The sequence below is a fragment of the Jaculus jaculus genome, chromosome 14 (genome assembly GCF_020740685.1).
Source record: "Jaculus jaculus isolate mJacJac1 chromosome 14, mJacJac1.mat.Y.cur, whole genome shotgun sequence".
In the NCBI taxonomy this organism is placed as follows: domain Eukaryota; kingdom Metazoa; phylum Chordata; class Mammalia; order Rodentia; family Dipodidae; genus Jaculus; species Jaculus jaculus.
This window is the reverse complement of record NC_059115.1, coordinates 69,394,368-69,412,335: the sequence shown is the minus strand read 5'-3', so window position 1 is coordinate 69,412,335 and position 17,968 is coordinate 69,394,368. Positions and strand designations below refer to the sequence as shown.

Below are 17,968 nucleotides of genomic sequence, written 5' to 3'. Positions count from 1 at the left end.
GAAATATCTGAGTCTACTAGATATGATATGGACAATTTTACCTTCCTATAGTTTAGGTCATTTATACAAAGACTAACAGATCTTCCATCTTTCTGGACAGAAATGGAATTCTTGAGAATAAGTCTTTCAAATATTTGGGGACCCCTATAAAATTTTAAAACTTACCAACATATAACATAGACACATACAAATGTTTTCTTTTTGTTCTGAATATGCCAAAATGAAAGAATAAACAGTAGTATATCAGCTTGTTTAGGTACTGCATGAAATAATCTCTATCATATTAAGTGGGTTTTTTTTTGCTCAAATCTTTAATATATATTTAATATATATTGTGTTCTCTGCTTTCTGGCTGCAAACACAATGCAGCAGCCGCTTCTGCCCCTGCCCTGCTCCCACCCGCCATATGCCTGTCCTACCGTGAGGGACTGACTGTGACCTCAAACCATGAGCCAAAATAAACCTTCCTTCCTTAAGCTGCTTTTGTCAGGTAATTTGTCATAGCAACAAGAAAAGTAACTAATACACCATACAAGACACATCCCAAACGTTCACAATCAAGTAAACATAAACATAACTGCTTAAATAGCTTATTAAATGTAGGTAAAAACCAACTAAACCAGACCAGTGGATAACTGAAACAAAATTACTTGAAAATTTATAATTTAGATTTTCAATGAAGGGTATAAATATCTGTGAGAAGACATTCCCCTCAGCCTGCTTCAGTAACTACATTATCACACCCAAATGCAGGCAGATAATCATTATATGCACAGACACCTCAAAACACATTCTTTAAAGCCCCTTCTATCTTACTTCATGGAAGGACACACTGATTCCAAAAGTCACAAACACAACACTGATAAAATGACATAGATGATTTTACCTGGAGACAGGAAAGCTGCCTTCTGAATGGTCTTTAATGCGATATTTTTTTCATCTTCTGCTGTACTGCTTCCCATGGCCAACTGATTTATTGCAGTATACAATAAGGCCTTCTATATAAGAGAAAACAATGTGTGTCAATCAATTTCTTCACAGCTCCCATCTTTGAAACTTTCAAAAAGGGTTGCATAGAAATGATACAAACCCTGAAACTATGAGAAGCAATGTTTTATTCACTCATGAATGTTAGTTAGCAAGGTAAATGTTTCCTTTATGCTGGAGCAAACTAACCTTTCCATGATGTGAGCCTAGAACATGAGCCACATTTCCTGCTGCAGCACCTCCCTATGGTAAAACACACTGTTTAGGCAAATGCAAAGATGTTCATGAAACAATAAGACTAACAAAACCTTTCTATGAAATCATTTGAAAAGTTCACTTTTTAAATGTAAATAAAAAGACTAGAAGACAGACAAAAGAAAGAAAAATATCACAAAATGAATAACTAGTTCTATTCCATGAAAATATAGACTTAAAAACTTCCATAGTCCTTAGTAAAATGAATATCTGAATTTCAGAGCACCAAAGAGCTTATTATTGCTTCAATAATAACTCAATACCGAAAATAAGAAAAACATAAAAAACATGAAGTGTCACAGTTTTCATATGGTACTACCTGGACCACAGTGCCCAGATCCTGTCTCAAAATAATTTTTTCATTCTTTATCTAAAGAATACTACATTTTTCACTTATATTAGAAGAGTGTTAAAAATGTTTTCAGGGGGTTGGAAAGATGGCTTAGTGTTTAAGGCGCTTGGCCTATGAAAAAGCTGAAGGATGCCTCAGAACCCACATAAGCCAGATGCACAAGGTGATTCAGGCATCTGGAGTTCATTTGCAGTGGCTAGAGACCCAGTGTATCCATTCTCTCTCTCTCATTAAATAAATAAAATATTCTTAAAAAATGTTTTCAGGACTGCAGAGATGACTCAGCAGTTAAGGCTCTTGATTACAATGGCTTGGGTTCGACTGCCCCGTACCCAAATAAAGCTAGATGCACAAAGTGGTGAACATATCTGTAGCTAGAGGCCCTGGCACATTCATTCACATCCCGTCTCTCTTTCTTTGCAAATAAGTATTTTTGGAAAATGTTTTCAAACTTTACTTTCAATAAAGCTAAAAACAAAGGCTTTGCTAATATAAAAATGTAAAAGGTTGATTAAAAAGAAGAAAGGTTAACAGCAGAGTAAAAGGAGGATTCAGGAGTTAGATGAAGTTGAATCCTATCTCCACTAGCAACTACAATTTTGCACAAGTTACATGACTTCAATGTCTTAATTTTCTTCTCTATAAAGTGGACAGTAATTGCAGCAACTCCATACTGCTATTGGGACTAAATACCTAAAATATAGCAATGCTCAGCACAGGGAACACCTTGTTCACTGTGTAACAGTAATGGCCTCACAGGTTCTTTGAACCAGTTCATCCACTGAAAATTACTAAAACTGTGGGCTGTGCATCAGAGGCACAAACATGCCCTGAAAGGGCATAAGGAATACAGCACGTCAGCCCCACCTCAGACCTGCTAGATCACAATCTGCATTTTGACCAAATTACCAGGAGATATTAGTTGCACCTTAACATCAAAGAAGTGCTAGGATAAAATATTTCAAAAACTTACCCTTAAAAACACTGAAAAATAAGGCAGGCGTGGTGGCACACACCTTTAATCTCAGTATTTGGGAGGCAGAGGTAGGAGGACTGCCATAAATTCAAGGCTACCAAGTAAATTCCAGGTCAGCCTGGGCTAGAGTGAGACCCTACCTCAAAAAGACAAACAAACAAAAAAAAGACTTGAAAACGGACAAGATATTAAGGCTTTGTGAGGCCAGAATTAAAAACAAAAAAGGCAGCATCCAGAGGTGCAAGTGAGCAGGGGGGCTACCTCTGCCACGCAGACCCCCAACAATGGGCATGAAGGGTTGGTGGGACAGAAACGAAGGCCTGCGGCTCCTACATGAAAAGGACGGTATGAAAGCCCACTTCAGAATCTGCGGAGCCTCCAATGGGCTACACTTTCTTGAATCAGAATTAAGGCCAGGGTCAACTGACTTGTAACCCAGCACAAGCCTGTACAGCAAAGAAAATCTCAAGTTCTAAACTAGCCAAGTGGCCAAGAGGTTAACAGAAAAAGTGCAAATTCCTTCTGTGGATGGGAAGCTTAATTCTAGGGTTCAAATTATGTTCACAAATAATCTTTAAATATACACTATTAGGCATACAAAGAGATAAAGCTACCGTTAGTGAAAATTATCAGAAACCAAAAAAATCTCCAAAGACTTTGAATATTAGAATTATTATTAGATATGAGTGTTTATTATTTGAGTGAGAGAGGGGGGAGGGAGAGACTAGGCATATTAGGGCCTCTAGCCACTTCAAATGAACTCCAGATGCATCCACCACCTTGTGCATCTGGCTTTATGTGGGTACTGGGGAACTGAACTTGGGTCCTTAGGCTTTGCAGACAAGTACCTTAACTGTTAAGCCATCTCTCCAGCCCAATATGAGTACTTAAAACATTTAGTTGTTATTATGTTTGCCAACTAGTTGTGTGAACAAAGAAAGAGAGTTTAGTTACAGAAGAAACCAGACATCTGAAAATATCTGGCTACTGTGACTAAGAGACACTGTATCGTTCTTTAGAACACCAGTGACTTCACATATAGCAGACGTTAGCAAAGTTGGAATTCATACTTTATTACCTTTAAAAAGGCTTGAACTATCTTTTGGAATTTAAAAACACAATCACTAGTGCTTCTATTAGGCATGTTATTTATACACATAGGCATTAACATAAACTGAGGTGTTCATAAAGGTCCTCCTAACTGCCTTGAAGTGCCCACAATGCCCAAAACGGTACAATGTTTAATATGGTGAATGCCAGTCTAGAATATGTATAAATAGTGGGAAGTTGACTAAGGGGAGCCCTCTATACTATATTTATTATTCAGAAAAATGCTGCATTTTACAATCTGTTTTCCATATCCCACACTGTTTACCTTCGGCACACTGCAGAACATGACTCACCTCTGCACTTCTCTGAGTATACTGAGCCACGACACGGGACAGCAAAGACCAGAGAGCAGGGTCAGCAGGGTTACTGAGAGACACCAAAAAGGATGGCTTAGAAGAGGAGGGACTTTGACCACAAAATGCACAACAAACGTTTCAAAAGTTAAAACCTTTTAGATACCTTAATTAAGTTCATATGAACTGTCCCATGTTCACTGAAAATGGTTTAAATTTTAGGAAGCATACCGTGTCTCCTATATATCAAAAGTTATGAAAAGATGGAAAATTTGGGATGTGATAACTACAAAATTATGACACAAGTAAGAAAGTGAAAGAAGTGGGCACGTGAAAGGAAGCACTAAAGATTTAACTGTAGGATAGACTGTGGTCTACAGTAGAAAGATGGATTTCAATCGAAATAATGAGTACTGAAATAATGTACTGGGGCTGAATAAATGGCTCAGTAGTTAAGGTGCTTACCTACAAAGCCAGAGGACTTGGGTTCAATTCCCCAGTACGCACATAAAGCCAGATACAAAGACAGCATATGCATCTGGAGTGTGTTTGCAGTGGCTAGAAGCCCAGCTGTGCCCATTTTCACTCGTTCTCTCCCCTCTGCCTCTTCCACTCTCTCAAATAAGTAACATACTTTAAAAAGTAATTTATTGTTTTAAAATGTATCTAATCAGAACTTCTGGTTAAGATGGCGCCATAGGGGAGAAAAAGAAAAAAAAAAAAAACACAGCAAAATACACTCTTCTACTAAAAACTGAGGTATATAAGAAATTACCAATGGCAGCAGAGAAGTAGGAGAGATCCAGAGCACCTAGAGCCCGCACAGGCTGGCAGAAGCAGCCCCAGAGCAGCAGCACCAGGTGCACGGGCCACAGCTGCCAGGCTCGGCTTGAGCCCCAGGAAAAGCCAAGTGAGGGGATTTTCCACTCACACCAGAGCTCGTCACAAACTCAGAAATGTGGAGAACCGCAGAGAACAACAGAGGAGCAGATCACGAGGGAGAGAAGCAGGTGGACCAGCGGAAGAACTAGAGCCACCATCCACAGTCTCCTCTCCCCCACCACAAGACCCAGCAAGCACCAGAGACCAGGGGGAGGGGGCTCACAGCCCCCAGCGCCAGTGACCAGAGCAGCAGTACAGTGACCCAGCCAAACTACTTGAACCCACAGAGCACCAAAGAGAGAGCCAAGCAGGAGCACAGCATAACCAAGACCAAAACCATCCCAAAAGGTAACTGGGATTATACCAGGTCAGTACCTGCCAGATAAGTCTGGTATATAAGCTTGAATCAGAAGTGCTAACTGCACCTTCCATATCAGGATAAATTATAATAATAATGTTAAATCTGACGGCTGGTCGGATTTGTCATTCTTAAATAAGCTATATTTTGGGCTTGCTATTTGTTGCATCCTGATTTCTAGTGGCTTTGTTTCCTCTTCTGTTGTTCATTAGGTAAGGGTCACACTTGGTCACAAACTGCCTTGGAACCCTCAACAGACCAGAAATCCTAACCTCCTAGGTGACAGGATTAAGGGTGTGGGACAACATACACCCTAAGGGAGTGTGACTTTGTTAGAGGATCTGGTTGTCACAATACCTACTCTTGCATAAATACTCTGTGCTGTTTTTCATTGAAAGTGTACAATGTTTTTTAGAATTTTAGAATCTCCCTGTATTTTGTTCCACTCAGCCTACTTGAATACTCTCATAGCAGGCAAACCCAACATCTAGGGCCACTTCTGTAGATACTCTAAGAGTCGTCAGAGCCATACCTAGCACGTTAAGATTCTACCCTGAAGATATGTATCATCAGATTGAATGATACATCTAATAACATTGCAGCTAACTAGAAAATCCAAGTATTAATCCAAGATGCAAAAATATGTACATTATAACACAAGAAATACCAAAAATCAAGACAATGTAAATCCAACAAAAAGTATTAATGCATCAGAAATGATCTCCAGTGAGAATGAGTTAGAGGAAATGCCTGAGAAAGATCTCAAAAGAATGATTATACATATGCTCAAAGAAGTCAAAGAGGGAATCAAAGGAATCAAAGAAGATACAGGAAACCAATTTAATGAAATAAAGAGGTCAATACAAAATATAAATAAGGAAACAGAAATAATAAAGAAAAACCAGGCAGAATTACTAGCAATGAAGAACACAGTCAATGAAATAAAAAACTATGTAGAAAATCGCACCAGTAGAATGGATGAAGGAGAAGACAGAATATCTAAACTAGAAGATCAGGTGGCAGATCTAACAAAGTCCAACAAAGAGAAACACAAACAGGTCATCCTGGCAAAAAATAAACAGAGAGGCATCTGGATTAAATAAGGTAGAACAAATGGACCTAACCGACATATATAGGATATTTCATCCAAATTCTGTAGAACAGACATTCTTTTCAGAAGCACATGGAACATTCTCTAAAATAGACCATATATTAGAACACAAAACAAATCTTAACAAATACAGAAAAATTGAAGTAATTCCTTGCATTTTATCTGAACACAATGGAATCAAACTACAAATCAATACCAAGAAAAGCTATAGAGCATACACAAAATCATGGACTCTAAACAATACACTACTAAATGAGGAATGGGTCAATGAAAAAATCAAGAAGGAAATCAAAAAATTCAGAGTCAAATGATAAGGAGAACACAACATACCAAAACTTTTGGGACACAATGAAGACAGTCCTAAGAGGGAAATTTACAGCTTTAAGTGCCTCTATTAAGAAATTAGAAAGGTCTGAAATAAATGACCTAATGCTTCACCCACAAGCCTTGGAAAAAGGAGAACAAGGCAAACCAAAAATCAGTAGACGGGAAGAAACAATAAAGATTAGGATAGAAATTAATGAAGCAGAAACAAAAACAAACAAACAAAAACAACCCAAAAAAATCGATGAAACGAAGAGTTGGGTCTTTGAAAGGATAAACAAGATTGATAAACCCTTAACAAATCTGACCAAAAGAAATGGAGAAGAGAAACAAATTAATAACATTAGAGATGAAAGAGACAACATCACAACAGATAACAGAGAAACTAAAAAAATCATAGGGACATACTATAAAAACATATACTCTACTAAGTATGAAAATCTGAAAGAAATGTATTATTTCCTATAGGACCTACATAAATTAAATCAAGATGAGATTAATCACTTAAACAGACCTATAACATGTATGGAGATCCAAGCAATTAACAAAAATCTTCCAACTAAAAACAGTCCAGGCCCAGATGGAGTCACTTCTGAATTTTACCAGACCTTCAGGGAAGACTAAACACCACTGCTTCTTAAACTTTTCCATAAAATAGAAAAAGAAGGAATCCTATCAAACTCCTTCTACGAATCCAGCATCATCCTGATACCAAAACTTGGCAAAGATAGAACAAAAAAATTAAATTACAGACCAATCTTCCTCATGAACATAGATGCAAAAATTCTCAACAAAATATTGGCAAACAGAATACAAGAATAGATCAGAAAGCTCATTCACCCTGACCAAGTAGGCTTTATCCCAGAGATGCAGGGATGGTTCAAGGTACACAAATCAATAAATCTAATACATTATAAAAATGGACTGAAGGACAAAAATCACATGATCATCTCATTAGATGCAGAAAAAGCATTTGACAAATTCCAACATCCCTTCATGATAAAACTCCTACAGAGACTAGGAATAGAAGGAACCTATCTCAACATAATTAAGTCTATTTATGACAAGCCTGCAGCCAATATATTACTAAATGGGGAAAAACTGGAAGCTTTTCAACTAAAATCAGGAACAAGACAAGGTGTCCTCTGTCCCCACTTTTATTTAATATAGTTCTGGAAGTCTTAGCCATAGCAATAAGGCAAGAGACACACATAAAAGGGACACAAATTGGAAAGGAAGAGATCAAGTTATTATTTGCAGATGACATGATTCTACATATAACAGACACTACAGACTCTACCAGCAAACTGTTAAGAGCTGATAAACACTTATAGTCATCTAGCAGGATACAAAATAAATACACAGAAATCAGTAGCCTTCCCATATGCTAACAACAACACACAGAAGATGAAATCAGAGAATCACTCCCATTCACAGTTGCATCAAAAAAAAAAAAAAAATCAAGTACCTTGAAATAAACCTAATCAAAGAAGTGAAGGATCTCTACAATGAAAACTTTAAAACACTCAAGCAAGAAATTGCAGAAGACACTAGGAAATGGAAAGATATCCCTTGTTCTTGGATCAGAAGAATCAATATTGTAAAAATGGCAATCTTATCAAAAGCAATCTACACATTTAGTGTAATCCCCATCAAAATTCCAATGACATTCTTAGCAGAAACAGAAAAAACAATCCAAAAATTCATTTGGAATCATAAAAAAATCTCGAATATCTAAAACAATACTGAGCAACAAAAATAAGACTGGTGGTATTACCATACCTGATTTTAACCTATACTACAGAGCCATAGTAACAAAAACAGCATGGTACTGGCAAAAAAGCAGACATGTAGATCAATGGAACAGAATAGAGGACCCAGATGTAAGTCTGGGTAGCTACAGCCACCTAATATTTGACAAAAAAATGCCAAAAATACTCACTGGAGAAAAGATAGCCTCTTCATCAAATGGTGCTGGGAAAACTAGATATATATCTATAGAAGATTGAACATAAATTCTTCTCTCTCTCAATGCACAAGAATTAAGTCCAAATGGATTAAAGACCTTAACATCAGGCCTGAAACTCTGAAACTGCTACAGGAAAAAAGTAAGGGAAACCCTTCAACATGTTGGTTTTGGCAAAGACTTTCTAAATATAAGCCCAATTCCTCAGGCAATAAAAACCACAGATTAACCACTGGGACCTCATGAAATTACAAAGGTTTTGTACAGCAAAGGACACTGTGACTAAAACAAAGAGGCAACCTACAGAATGGGAAAAAAAAATTTTTTTGCCAGCTACACATCTGAGGATTAATATCTACAATGTGCAAACAACTCAAAAAATTAAATAATAACAAATCAAACAAGCCAATTAAAAGAATAGGCTATGGAACTAAATAGAGAGTTCTCAAAAGAAGAAACAAAGATGGTATATAAACATCTAAAAAAAGTTTGACATCCCTAGTCATCAGGGAAATGCAGATTAAAACTACACTGAGATTCCATCTCACTCCTATCAGATTGGCTATTACCATGAAAACAAATGAACATAAATGCTGGCGAGGATGTAGAAAAAGAGGAATCCTTCTACAGTGTTGGTGGGAATGCAATCTGGTCCAGCCATTGTGGAAATCAGTGTGGAGGTTCCTAAGATATCTAAAAATAGATCTACTATATGACCCAGTTATAGCACTCTTAGGCATATATCCTAAGGACTCATCTCATTACCTTAGAGATACTTGCTCAACCATGTTTATTGCCGCTCAATTCACCATAGCTGGGAAATGGAACCAGCCTACATGTGCCTCAACTGATGAGTGGATAATGAGATATGACACATTTATACAATGTAGTTCTACTCAGCGGTAAAGAAAAATGAAGTTATGAAATTTGCAGGAAAATGGATGGATCTGGAAATGATCATACTAAGCAAGGTAACTCAGGCCCAGAAAGCCAAACGTCACATGTTCTCTCTCATATGTGGATCCTAGCTACAGATGATTGGACTTCTGTGTGAGTAGGAAGAAAACTCAGTAGCAAAGGCCAGTAAACTAGAAAAGAGATATAAAGGTAAGAGAAAGGAAGGGAGGAAGGTACTTAATAGTATGGCACTGTATATATGTAAGTAGAAGAATAGATTAATGGGGGTGAAAAGGCCTAAGTGATGTTAGCAGGAAGAGACTGAGTAAAGGAAAGGTGGAGGGAGGGCTTATCAAAATCTAGGAGGATATAAATAAATCATATGGAAACCTACTTTGTTGGACAATGGAATACTCGGGAGCCAGACTGTTACTAGAAAATTTTCAGTGCCACGGATGGGATACCTTCCAGTGAGCTGTTGGCCAGGGAGGTCCCTGATGCCCCCAAAACATTGCAGGCCATTGTCAAGGCTCTTAGGTTCCCACCAGGAATAGATGGTAAGACCCTACTGCTGAAGACTCCACACCTTGGCTGCAAGGCCATTGAGAAATCCTGCTGGAACTGAGCTGATTACCTCCTCCATGTAGACCAGCTGACAGAAAGCTGGAAGAAGCCATTCTGCATGCAGTTCAATGAGAGAGAGAGAAATCACCAGTGAAGATACTCAGCAGAGGACACTGAAAGCCTTATACATGGCCAGTCAGGCCAAATGAACCAGTGGGTACAATAGTGGTACGTCTGTCATGGTGGAAATCAATTGGCCTCTAATTGGACTGGAGGCCCGTAACCTAGAAGGGAATACGTCCCTGATACTGAAAACCTAAAACGGGTAGTCACGAGCCCTAGGGGTGTAACATCTGCTGCTGTCTGGCTAAATGTATACACTATGCTTATCAAACTGCCCAGTAAGCACTTCTCTTAATGTTCATACCCATATATTAATGCTACTCTCACTTTTGGTAGAAAACCTTCTCTTCAGATGACAGTGACCTTGGGATGACTCAGAAGGCATCATAGTGTTGGGAAGAAGTGACAGGAGTGCTCAGCACTGCAATATCTCTATCACACCTTCCAAGGCTCCGGGTCTATTGCGGAAGAGATGGCGGAAAGATGTAAGAGCCAAAGGAAGGGTAGGACTCCTTACAACGTGCTCCTCCAGATACAAAATGGCCTGGATATCCATGACACCACCTACACAAGACCATCATAATAGGAGGAAAAGAGCTTGACATCAAAATAAAAGAAAGAATGATTGAGAGGGGAGGGGATATGATGGAGAATAGAGTTTCAAAGGGAAAAGTGGGGGTAGGAAGGGCATTACCTTGGGATACTGTTTATAATCATAGAAGTTATTAATAAAAATAATTTTTTAAAATGTATCTAACCAGCAGAGATGAATAAGAATGAACCATTAAAGAAAAAAAAATAAAAATACAAAATACCAAAAATAAAATAACCATTGTCACTAAATATCTTCCTATTTTCCAAATTTTGAAGGCATTAATGAGCATTTAAGTGACCCAAAATTCCTAAAACCTTCAACCTGGTCTGCATCAAATAATGAACAACATTATAATCTTGAGAATCAAAGGTTTTTATATAAAAATATGTTAAGACTTCATCTAAATAAGGGCCAAATTCATCCAATGAATTAAAAGAAAAAGCCCTTAGATATGGGCCGGAAAGATGGCTTCACAGTTAAGGTACTTGACAGCAAAGCCGAAAGACCCAAGCTCAATATCCCAGAAGCCACAGAAAGCCAGATGCACAAGATGGCACGTGTCTGGATTTGGTTTGCAGTGGCTAGAGGCCCTGGCATCCCCATTCATTCATTTTTATTCTCTGTCTCTGTCTCTCTGTGTCTACCTCTTACTCTGAAATAAGTATTTTTTTGTTTCTCTTTTCAAGGTTGGGTCTCACTGTACTCCAGGCTTACTTCAAACTCACAGCAACCCTCCCACCTCTGCCTCCCAAGTGCTGGGATTAAAGATGCAAGCCACTATGCCCAGCTTAAATAATTTTTTTAAGACCTTAGATGTAAAATAAATAGGCAAAGTCAGTTTCCTGGCCTGATGTATAATTTCATCAAATCAGAGTCTGGTTGCCAAATAAATATGCTTACATATTTCTATATTCTTAATAAAGCCCTAATGTTGAACAGAGCCATACTGTACCACGTTCCAGGCTTACCTGTGGACAGCTTTTGAAGCTTGTCTTTGCACAGCCGCGCTGCGGCCCTGGAGGGCGTGAACGGCTGAAGTCAGCAGGCAGCGCTGGTAGTCACTGTGCCTGTGCTGGACGTGCTTCAGCAGCTCATTCAGCGCTGCTTTCGACAGCGTGGCATCCTGCATTGCCAGCCCCAGAGCACACAGGGCTTGGAGGCTTTCTGTGGTTGGTTCCTTTAAGAGAGAGCTGAAAATACATGTTTAATAGTCTGTTAGCCAATTATAAATATGGTGTTGTTTATAACTACTAAATGATGTTTAGTATTTTAATACAAAATGCAAGGTTCATCAAATTAAGTCAGTTTTATGATTAAAATAAAAACAAATTCCTTGGCTTTTAAACACAGTAATTCTCCTGGCTGAAGAAAATACCAGTCACTCTACATAGAGCAGCAATATCCACGTTTTTTTTTCTGGTCATTTTGTCTAAATTCTACAAACATATAAATTAGCCTCTTTGGGTCTCAGTTTTAGTTAAATAATGACAATATTTTAGCGGAATGTTTAGTGTTAGTAAAATTCTACAAAGGAGGTCAGAGGATGACTGATTACAGAGACACAGCATTCTCCAGGTTTAAGCACAAGAACGGTAAGGTACAGAGCTGTGGGAAAGCCCCAGGGCGTAACAGTAGAGATGGTGGCCAGACTACATAGAAGCACTGGGTTTTAGAGTCACAGAGGGAACAAAACCATTCCACCACCAGAAGCACTGGGTCTTAGAGCCACAGAGGAAACGAACTGTACCATCACCAGAAGCACTGGGTTTTAGAGGCACGGAGGAAACGAACTGTACCATCACCAGAAGCACTGGGTTTTGGAGCTACAGAGGAACAGAGCCACCACCACCAGCTTGGAGGTGCTACGGTGGGAGAGGCTTCACCTCAGCAGGGCTGAGAGACAGCCGTGGTGATTCCCGCACAGAGCCCAATGCTTTACAAACATTAAGTAGAAAGGAGAGCTAGCATTTGTCTAGTGGGCTGAGCCTGCCCAAAAGGTCCCCTGGACTTCCAAGCAAATTCATGTGGTACTATAATGGAGTTATTTTAAGAAGAGTCTTATTGACCTTACTGCTTAGAAACCCCTGCAATTTTTAATCCCTGAGTCCAAAGGCCTCTTCACTGGCACGATGAGCAGCCACTCCAGGAGACTACTGGGTTAGGCCAAGGAAGTAACTGTGATTTTAACAGAAGCTTGGTCAAGAAATCTGAAGATGGGAAGTACCTCCCAACATTGAGGGTGGAGGGGTGGGAGAAGGTGCTTCCATGTAAAATTAAGGCTTCCAACTCTGTAAAGATCTACGATCTTATCATATCGTGTGATCAATTGTTCTCAAAAAACCAGACAACACAAAACAATGGTACACACAGAGTAGAGGATGGTTTTGAAGTACTGGATGGGTCCTGAGTTGAGAATCAGTTTTACCTGTGACTGTCAATTTAGAACCAAGTGGGTCCAATTCCTTTTGTGCACCCCAAAGTTACTAAAACATTAAGCATTTGATTTTACATTGCTCCAAACCTTAACCCAAACACTGAAGTATCTCATCAGGCTGTGTTCAAATCAGCCACACATACCATTTGAATAGCAGTGACTTGGCCACATCCATTTTTCCTTGTTTGTACTCTGTTATTGCCAAAGCTGTCAAGATATGGGCTTTGTCTTGCTCTGACTCAACAATAGATAAGGCTTTCTCATAGGCTGTTACAGAGAACAAGAAAAGAGCAAGCAACATATCAAAGCCATTCGAACTGATACAAATGCAGCTTCTCCCCTTTCCTAGTGCTTTTTTTTTAAAAGATCTAACTAAACATTTATTTCTTTATAAAAAATTATTTACTTATTTACAAGCAGAGTGAGACAGTAAGAGAGAGAGAGAGAGAGAGAGAGAGAGAGAGAGAATGGGCATGCCCGGACCTCTATGCACTCACTGCAAATGAACTCTCGATGCAGGTGCCACCCTGTGCTTTACGTGGGTACTACAGAATTGAACCTGGATTGTCAGCTCCACAGGCAAACACCTTAACTGCTGAGCCATCTGTCCTGCCTGTAAACTTTTATTTTTATTGTTCCCTTGTTTTCAAGCAGGTAGAACAGAATTCTCTAACAGTCTACCCTGATGTAGCTATTTCCAAGGTGATTCTGGGGTATCATTAGATGATGCAACAATCACCATCTTCTACAGTCAGTACATATTGGGGGTCTGAATCACTATCTTTCAGGGTCAAAGCGGAGGCATGGAGTCACTAGGACAGCATCAAAAATCCTGGGGGGTGGGGGGGGGATTCCGGCACAGACCAGCAACATCACCCAGCAGAATACTGAAAATGACCAGCACATATGTTTAGACTTTATCCAGTTGACATTTGTGGAGAAATCAAAATCTACCACTACTAACAACAGCTGAGGTCTTCATTTATCAGAAATCTTGTTTTATAAGAGAGAATTGGCATGCCAGGTAAACATATGCAACCTGCCAAGCTTGCGTCACCTTGTGCGTTTGGCTTATGTGGGACCTGGAGAGTTAAACATGGGTCCCCAGGCTTCACAAACAAGTGCTTTAACCACTAAGCTATCTCTCCAGCAACTCTCAGAAATCTTAATTTAAGCACCGCATAGCAATAAGCTTTCACATGGTAACTCATCTATTTACCTTGAGTGCCTCCATTTCCTTCCACGTGAGATAAATGTTTACCTCACAGCACTAGTGAAAGGACTCTTCATCGTTAACACACAAATGAGGTGTCACATAAGCACCCACTTTGGCTCCTGGCTCCAGGTCAGGTTCCTCTAACACTGTGGCACCACCCCAGTTCTCTCTATCACATCTTTCTGCATGTAAGCTCATCATGATTAAACTCTACTGACTTCCAGAAAAGATATGCCCCATTGCTTGAAGCAATATGCTTACCTTTGCTACTCTCTTTATATAAGCCCTTCATAAACAGAGCCAATGCGAAACCTATGAGGTCTTCTAGCTCTTCAAGGGATGTTGACTTAAAGGCCTCAATAGCTTTGTCATATTCACCAACGGAACTATGAAGCAAAACACAAAGTATTTGTGGTTGTTGTTTGTCTTTTGGTTTTGTTTTCTCGAGGGAGGGTTTCACTCTAGTCCATGCCAACATGGAACTCACTATGTAGTCTCAGGGTGGCCGCAAATTCAAAGTGATCTTCCTCCCTCTGCCTCCCAACTCTTGAGATTAAAGGCATGTGCCATTATGCCTGACTACAACTTATTTTTAATATTTAAAAAAATTTTTTTTCAAGGCAGGGTCTCACTCTAGCCTAGGCTCACCTCGAATTCTACCTTTGCCTTCCAAGTGCTGGGATTAAAGGCATACACCACCCCACCCAGCAAAAAAAAAAAAATTTCATCAAAATACAGACTTCTTTTTCTTCTGAGGCATGGTCTCGCTCTAGCCCAGGCTGATCTGGGACTCACTCTGTAGCCAAGGAAGCATCAAACTCATGGTGCTCTTCCTACCTTAGCCTTCTGAGTTCTGGGATTAAGGGTAAGAGCTACCATGCCTAGCTAAGCTTCTTTTAATAACTTTACTTACACTGCCCTTTTTATAGTAGCTATAATCTATCTATAAATTACAATCTATGCTAAAGTTGTTAAAAAGACAAAATAGAAGGCATGTCATAAGCCAGGCGTGTCTATGCTAAAGTTGTTAAAAAGACAAAATAGAAGGCATGTCATAAGCCAGGCGTGGTGGCACATGCCTTTAATCCCAGCACTTGGGAGGCAGAGGTAGGAAGATCACCATGAGTTCAAGGCCACCCTGAGACTACATAGTGAATTCCAGATCAGCCTGAGCTAGAACAAAACCCTACCTCAAAAAAAAAATAAATAAATAAATAAGGGCATGTCATGTATAGGACATACTAAAAGGATTTTAACTTTATACTCTGTTTCTTTAAAACTATGTGAAAATTATTGGCTGTAACTAGTCCCTCTCTCTCTCATTTTGGTAAACCTTAATTAAAATCCCAAGTTATAAAAATAACTCCAGGTTGAATTTTATAAAAAATTCTTATTTTTAAGCTTAATAAATTAATCAAATATTATCCTAAGAATATGATGCTAGAACCTTTGCAGGCTTAATAAGTTCAAAATGCCTAGTAAGAATCAAAACCTAGCCTTTACATACACCATCTGTCTGCATATCCATTTATTTTTTTTGGAGCACATATAGACATAATACAATTTCACAGACAAAAGTACACGTAAGTTTTTTGTGCCCTATTGAGAAAATATGAATTATAGTGTATGTGTTAATGCACAGTAGTGATTATGGTAGAATTTTAGGATGCTACATTTGAGTGGTGGCTCTTCATTAATTTATATTCAATCCTTTGTTACTACAAGCTTGCATGCTCAGTGTACTTCCTCTTAAAGACAAATACAAAAGAAAATAGATGGCTATTTTTCAATAGAAGATAAAATTTTTCTTCACAAGTATTATATATACTTATATAAAATATCAAAACTAAAGAGAACAGATACTTCACTGCATGTAATTTCTTACAAAAGATATCCTCTGCTTCACAAGAATCTTAAAACAAAAAGTCCTGCCAACTCTTCAATATAATGGTTTAAAAGGAGCAGCAAACAGAACAGTAAAATGTACATGTTTATAGACAGGGTTCAACTGCATCTGTAAAAGGAAAGAACTGCCATCTTGTGTTTCTATTTTGTAAAAAGATATATGCACTGATTGCTAAACATCAATCTGCAGTTTTGCTTTAGACAATTTTAAGGCAGCTCTAAATGGCAATCATTCCTTAACTTTACTCAAAAACTTTGCTCCTATACTTTTAGCCCTGGTCTTAGTTCTACTTTCTAAAACAACTAGTTTTAATCTTCTCTGCTATTTTGTTTTAAATCAGGAAGCTAGATGCATAGTTCCTTCTCCATCCTTCCAAATTTTGTTGTTGTTGTTTGTTCGAGGTAGGGTCTCACTCTAGCCCAGGCAGTCTCAGGCTAGCCATGGTGACACTCTTACCTCTGCTTCCCAAGTGCTGGAACTAAAGGTGACCACTACACCTGGCCAGCCTTCCAAATTTTGTATACTGTCTTAAAGGGATTCCTAGACATGTAATGTCTACCCTTAATTTAAGAAAATACAATAAATCAGTATAAAATCGGTCCTCTTCTAGATAATCAGGCCTCTATTACAGATAGTGACTAGCTCTCTTCCAAATGTTCTCTTCTACGAGACACAAGCCATGTGTTCTAACTTCACTCCTCCCAAGGCAAACTAGGTTAGATGTATAGGAAGCGTTAACATATACTAGAATTCTGGGAATAATATATCCTACCTGTTCCAGTGCCCTGGACACTAATCTGTACCTTTCTAATCCCGTAACTTTCCCAGAGCAACCCAAGCTTCACAGAATTAATGGAAAAAATATGCTTACCATAGTAATCTGCCATAATTTCTTATGGTCACATTGTAAGAATCTCTGTCGTCCGAAGTCTGTAACAACATAACTGCCCTTTAAGAAAAAGTGGGGTGGAGGTAGAAAATTACTTCAAATTATCTAGTAAAACAGCATGATCTTACTCTTTCTTCCCTGGCCACATGTACAAAATTTCTTTTCATTCAATTCTACTAATTCCTTAGTACTATTTGTAATACTTATTTTTTAGTTAGTTAAATTGATACCACAAAAGCACTTAAAATTTAAAAGATTTTAGATTGTCAGAAAAAAATAGTTTTAATAAAATAATCTCTAGTTCCTTTGGGCTAGTGAAGTTATTTACTGTACTGAGTTTGACATATTCTAAAATTTCTAATCAAAACATGGGAAATGACTGTCACAGTACTAGAGTTCAACATATTATAGCTTACAGAAGACATTCTTGGAAATATTTATGTACTAGTACTCTGAGTCACAAAGACAGAAAACAGTGCTTTCATGTGCCCTTGGCTGTGAGCCCAGCAGAAGATCTGAAGTTGCTCCAGGCTTAGGTAAGTACCTGGGGGCATGCACTTTCTTTCCATGCTCAGTCATCATGGACAGTGAGGGAATGTCGCACAACGAAAAAGCCCTGGCTATTCAGTGTGGCCTCTCTTCCGCTGAAGGAGAGTCTGCCAGTAAGCAGTCCCAGAAAGCTTTCCATCCCCTTAGCATGTACGAAACAATTTGCGGAGGAAGCATAAGC

The 17,968-nt window shown here is 38.7% G+C and overlaps 1 protein-coding gene across 3 annotated transcripts in view; it reads right to left on the bottom strand.

Moving 5' to 3' along the window:
• The window catches only part of Ttc37 (tetratricopeptide repeat domain 37), a 77,721-nt gene that overhangs the window by 12,309 nt on the left and 47,444 nt on the right, over positions 1–17,968 (bottom strand). For all 3 annotated transcript variants that reach the window (XM_045133591.1, XM_004651614.2, XM_045133592.1), the window contains 7 exons: positions 17,221–17,298; positions 14,705–14,829; positions 13,371–13,494; positions 11,762–11,983; positions 3,974–4,046; positions 1,177–1,230; positions 887–998 (listed from right to left, as the gene is read on the bottom strand). In XM_045133591.1, coding sequence (XP_044989526.1) covers positions 887–998; positions 1,177–1,230; positions 3,974–4,046; positions 11,762–11,983; positions 13,371–13,494; positions 14,705–14,829; positions 17,221–17,298 — 788 coding nt within the window. The remainder of the gene's footprint in view (positions 1–886; positions 999–1,176; positions 1,231–3,973; positions 4,047–11,761; positions 11,984–13,370; positions 13,495–14,704; positions 14,830–17,220; positions 17,299–17,968) is intronic.